Source organism: Squalius cephalus, assembly GCF_949319135.1.
Source record: "Squalius cephalus genome assembly, chromosome: 9".
NCBI classification, from domain to species: Eukaryota; Metazoa; Chordata; class Actinopteri; order Cypriniformes; family Leuciscidae; genus Squalius; species Squalius cephalus.
The window spans coordinates 40,069,365-40,075,109 of record NC_137130.1 but is presented as its reverse complement, the minus strand read 5'-3'; the positions used below and the strand labels follow the sequence as shown (position 1 = coordinate 40,075,109).

At 37.1% G+C, this 5,745-nt stretch overlaps 1 protein-coding gene across 1 annotated transcript; it reads right to left on the bottom strand.

Annotated features, from left to right (window-relative positions):
• Window positions 1-2,123: 2,123 nt before the first annotated feature.
• LOC307164989 (uncharacterized protein) lies at window positions 2,124-4,497 on the bottom strand. The gene is made up of 5 exons (XM_079882240.1): window positions 4,248-4,497; window positions 3,811-4,167; window positions 3,535-3,662; window positions 3,332-3,438; window positions 2,124-3,233 (listed from the first exon to the last, which is right to left on the bottom strand). Exons 1-5 carry the CDS (start codon window positions 4,393-4,395, stop codon window positions 3,098-3,100), a joined length of 876 nt encoding a protein of 291 aa, XP_079738366.1. The 5' UTR covers window positions 4,396-4,497; the 3' UTR covers window positions 2,124-3,097.
• Between the last annotated feature and the right edge of the window lie 1,248 nt (window positions 4,498-5,745).

Below are 5,745 nucleotides of genomic sequence, written 5' to 3'. Positions count from 1 at the left end.
CTTATCATCCGATCGTGGTTTTATCTCACTATTAGTGTTACTCGATCTTAGTGCTGCATTTGACACTATCGACCACAACATTCGTTTAAATAGACTCGAAAATTATGTTGGCATTAGTGGAATTGCACTAGCATGGTTTAAATCATACTTATCTGACCGTTATCAGTTTGTAGCAGTAAATGAAGAGATGTCTCATCGATCACAAGTTCAGTATGGCGTACCACACGGCTCAGTACTAGGACCGTTGCTGTTCACTCTGTACATGCTACCATTAGGAGATATCATTAGGAAACATGGCATTAGTTTTCACTGTTATGCTGATGATACGCAGCTCTATATTTCTTCACGCCCAGACGAAACTTACCAATTCACAAAATTAACGGAATGCATAGCTGATATAAAAAATTGGATGACTAGTAATTTCCTACTACTTAATTCTGAAAAAACTGAGATTCTAATTATTGGACAAAAAACTTCCTCACGTAATAACCTAGAATACTGTCTAACACTTGATGGCTGCTCTGTTAAGTCTTCGTCGTCGGTTAGGAACCTGGGTGTGCTCTTTGATACCAATCTTTCATTTGAAAGTCACGTGTCTAGTATCTGTAAAATTGCATTTTTCCATCTTAAAAATATATCTAAATTACGTCATATGCTCTCATTGACAAATGCGGAACAATTAGTTCATGCTTTCATGACCTCAAGGCTAGATTATTGTAATGCTCTACTGGGTGGTTGCCCTGCACGCTTAATAAACAAACTACAGCTGGTTCAAAACGCAGCAGCTCGAGTTCTTACCAGAACCAGGAAGTATGACCATATTAGCCCAGTTCTGTCAACACTGCATTGGCTCCCTATTAAACATCATATAAATTTTAAAATATTGCTGATTACTTACAAAGCACTAAATGGTTTAGCTCCGCAGTACTTGAGCGAGCTCTTAACGCATTGTAGTCCTTCACGTCTATAGCTCAAAATTCCGGCCAGTTAATAATACCTAGAATATCAAAATCGACTGCTGGCGGTAGATCCTTTTCCTATTTAGCACCAAAACTTTGGAACAATCTTCCTAACATTGTCCGGGAAACAGACACACTCTGTCAGTTCAAAGCTAGACTAAAAACACATCTCTTTGACCTAGCATTCACATAACACATTATAGACTTCTATAATTCCATATGAGGCTGCATAGATTAGGTCAGCCGGAACCGGGAGCACTTCCCATAAATCCTGATGTACTTGTTACATCATAAGAAGAATGGCGTCTACGCTAATATTATTCTCTCTGTTTATACCGAGGTTTACCACAGTCCGTCGGATCCAGGCCATATCCAGATCTGATGAAGGACCAGCGCCTGGACGCGACGACAACGCAGTCCTGAAGTGTCAACCAGACTCTCCGTTTCCTGAAGTGAGGTGGACTCCGGCCGTATCCAGATCAAATGGTGGATCTGCACCTGGACCTAACCATGACACATCCTGAAGTGCCAGCCTCATAAGCCCTGTGAAGGCCTCATCGACACGACCAATCTGACTTCTGACCTGTAATGCTGCCTGGTTCATAATTATACACTGTTCGCTCGTTGGCCAGAGGAGAACTGGCCCCCGACTGAGCCTGGGTTCTCCCAAGATTTTTTTCTCCATTCTGTCACCTGATGGAGTTTTGGTTCCTTGCCACTGTTGCCTTGGCTTTTGGCTTGCTTAGTTGGGGACATTTAATATTCAACAATATTATTGATCTGCCTTATTATGGGTGGAGGATGATGCAATTTTCTTCTAGAAACAAAATTTGTTGTATTATTTTCATGTTATCAATGTGAAGCTGCTTTGATACAATCTGTATTGTAAAAAGCGCTATATAAATAAAGGTGACTTGACTTGACTTATGTCATGCAATAAAATGCAAATTAATTATTTAAAAATAATACAATGTGATTTTCTGGATTTTTGTTTTAGATTCGGTCACTCACAGTTGAAGAGTACCTATGATAAAAAAAAAATATATATATATATATATATAAAGCAATAGTCAGGGCTCAACAGTGACGGTTGCCAACAACAGCAAAAAACAAAACAAAGATTTCAAACTCTCTGTCAGAACATACAACAGTCAGAATTCAAATCCAGATTATTCCAGTTAATAGTTTATCAACTACATTATGAAAGCATGCTTTTTCTTAATTAATCAAATATATGGACAACACAACACAAAAATGCACTTAAATACATTTTTTTTTACTGAAAATTTCTGCAATGAAAACATAACTTTTGCTGTCTTTCCTTATTTGAGACCACTTGACACATGACTGACTTTAAATAGCAACTAGAAGCGATATAGCAATAACAATATAAAATATTTTAATCTCTCGCTCTCTCTCTCTCTCCATATTAATAAAAGTTGGAAGAAAGTCATTTCCATTGTTTTCTATTTTTCAAAAACATTTTTTTCTATTTTTCAAAGAATGAAAGGCTTATTACAGCTGATATTATCAGCCTAAACGTGTAAATTAACTACATAATTTTGTGAGCTTTAGAGAAGTCAACTCAGCAACAACGTTTTATACTGTGTTGATACAATAAGCATTTACATGTTGAACAGACCTAAAGAAGCTACTGTACATTACGCTACTGATATGTCTTCATTTCATGAGAGATCACATCATTTATTTTAATCATTTAACTTTTTTTGCTTTAGTAAATAAGTTCACTTTTAATAAGAACTTTTTAGGGGTGAAATTGTTCATCTGGGGGAAATTATGAAACTGAGGGCTGGTTTAATTAATGCAAAAAACTAAATAAAATAATACAAAAATATTTGCATACAAGAAAGTTTAAAATTGTTAATTGACCCTCAGGTCAAATTGTTCAGATTAAAAAAATCAATACTGTAAAGGCTGAAGATCATTAAAGGGCATTTCAAAAAGTTGCCCTGTTTTAATGTGACCTTCATGTAAAAAAATACTTAATAAAATAGTTTGAATTAAAAATAGTGGATGAAGTTCCACATTTCTTTCATCATCAGTTGAATGGACTGAAATACTGAACTAGGAAACACCTTTATGTATTTTTTACCTAAACCTGCAGTTTATGGATTGACTTATTTTAAGATGGCGTCCTCACAGATCCACTGAAAAACATGATTACATGGATAATCAGCCAATCCTGGCTCATAATTTACAGCACAATCTTCATCAATTCCGCCGTGACTATTTGGCTCTCCAGACGCCCAGAGCCTGAAATTAAAGATCAGCATTTGCTTTCTGTGTGATATGATACTGACTGTGAGAATCATTTATTAGACAATAATCAGTTGAATTCAGTGATTTCTCACCCAGAGGTCGGTGTGCTGCCATCAACCCATTTCCATGTGTTCTCCACATCACGGTCAGTCAGACCAGTCCAGACGTTAACATTAGCAGATATTTTCTTAACAAAACCCTGAGAAAGTGAAACAATAACACATTTAGATCTTAAAGAGAATTAACAATTTTCTTCCTATAAACTGTCATCCAGTCAGAAAATGAGTTTACTCACTTGTTCTTCTCTGTTGTTTATGATGACCAGATCGGCTCCTCTCTCTGTACAGTATCTTCTGCTCTCAGTCCAGCTCTTCTTCTCAGAGGAAATGAAGTAAAGACTGGATTTATAGTAAATCCATCCATCTGTAAACACAACCAGTTTAGGTTCAAGCACTTTATTCCCATCACACTGATCCACAAACTTTATTTTTAACCAGTTTCACCTAAATAATTAGTAATGCATCCTGTAAAAACTAAACAACCAAGTTTAGTTTTTAATATATTTATTTACCTTTTACACGAAGACTTTTTGACAGTTCATTTTTCTCCTTATTTAACTGGTCTCTGTGTTTAATCAGCTCAAGTTTACTTGATGATAATCCATCTCTCTCTTTTGTCAATTGCGTGTTCCTGGTAAGTAGCTCATCTCTCTCTTCGGTGAGGTTGGAGATCTTGGTTAGTTGCTGGTGTGTCTCTTCAGTGAGGTTGGAGATCTTGGTTAGTAGCTGGTGTGTCTCTTCAGTGTAGTTAGTGCTCTTTGTCTTGATGTGGACACACAGCACTATGACCGCAGTCAGCAGAAGAACACACAGCAGAGCCAAACACACGAGAGCTGCTCTGGAGCTTCTGTTCCTCACAGTATCACTTCCTGAACACCACAGATATGAAGATCAACGCTAATTGCTCGTATTACTCAAATGTGTGTTATAATGAAATGAATCTCAGTACCTGTGTGTTGAGGTGTTTGAGAGTTCTCTGTTTCTGTCCTGACATCAGAACCGTTTATAGTATCCACATTGGCATAGATATTCATCTCTTCTTCATCTTCTCTGTCCATGCCATCTTTCCTGGGAATGTTCATATTGCCGTAAGACATATTCAGTCTGCAGATGTAGATGTGAGATTATTAGAAGTTGTTTCTTCAAGTGGATTGCACTGCTCTGAACTTCTGCTTTTGAGCTTTACTTTCAGCAGACACAACCACTTTCGTCAAGATCATGTGATATCCAGATGGGGTGCTAAAAAAAACTCTTTGCTGACTATTGACAAAAAAACGATTTTTTTTTCCAGTAAAAACTATTTATTTGTACTTGTGCATTTATGTCATGTGTTTAGATGTATGTATGTGACGTTGTCCATATACTTCATTAACATGGACAAAGTATGTTTTATATTGTAGTTAATATTTAGCCAGGCACAACCTATCTTTTCACTGTTATGCAGATGATCTGCAAATCTATTTGCCACTGAAGCCTGGTGATGTACAAGGTACCTTAGTTGACTGCATTGCGGACATTAAGCAGTGGTTTGCCCAAAATTTTATGCACTTAAATGAGGATAAAACTGAATATATTGTGTTTGGAGAATCTGTGTCTAACGGATTTGGTATCTGGCCTTCAACTGCCAGGCAGACGGTATGGAATTTAGGAGTGATTTTTGATAGTTCTTTTAAATTCAACAAACAGATTGACAATGTTGTCAAGTTGAGCTTTTTTCAACTGCGCCTTCTGGCAAAGGTAAAATCCTTTTTAAACCGTCATGACCTTGAGAAGGCTATTCACGCTCTAATAAGCTCCAGACTGGACTACTGCAATGCCCTGTATACTGGTGTCTCCCAGTCCTCTGTTGGCCGTCTTCAACTTGTCCAAAATGCAGCTGCCCGTCTGTTAACGAGCACTAAAAAACGAGAGCACATAACTCCGATTCTTTATTCCCTCCATTGGCTCCCCGTACATTTTAGAATTCATTATAAAATTTTATTGTTTGTTTTTAAAGCTCTTAACGGCCTCGCCCCATCTTACATATCAGATATGCTGACCATTCGCAATTATGGTAGGACTTTGAGGTCGTCCAATCAACTTATGTTGGAAGTGCCCAGGTCAAAACTTAAAAACTGGGGAGACCGCGCTTTTTCAGTTTCTGGACCTAAACTCTGGAATAAGCTCCCCAGTGAGATGCGTATCGTTACTGACCTGGGCCTTTTTAAATCAAGACTTAAAACGCATCTTTTTAAAATGGCTTTTAGTACCCAGTAGTGTGGTGGCACTTTTATATTTATTTTTATTCTATTTTTACTTTACTTTTTATTCTCTCATTTATTACTGTACTTGTTTTTCGGTGTGTTGTTTTAAATTGTTGTTTAATCTGTTGTAAAGCACCTTGGTTCACCTATCGGTCGATGTAAGGTGCTATATAAATAAAGTACATTACATTACATTACATTACA

What these genes read in the sequence shown, in the direction of transcription:
- LOC307164989 (XM_079882240.1), bottom strand. Translation starts at nt 4,395, where the DNA reads ATGTCTTACGGCAATATGAACATTCCCAGGAAAGATGGCATGGACAGA. An exon ending in AAAAAGTCTTCGTGTAAAAG is followed by an intron (nt 3,663 to 3,810) that starts GTAAATAAATAT and finishes TTGTGTTTACAG; the next exon opens with ATGGATGGATTTACTATAAA. An exon ending in GGCAGCACACCGACCTCTGG is followed by an intron (nt 3,234 to 3,331) that starts GTGAGAAATCAC and finishes CTTTAATTTCAG; the next exon opens with GCTCTGGGCGTCTGGAGAGC.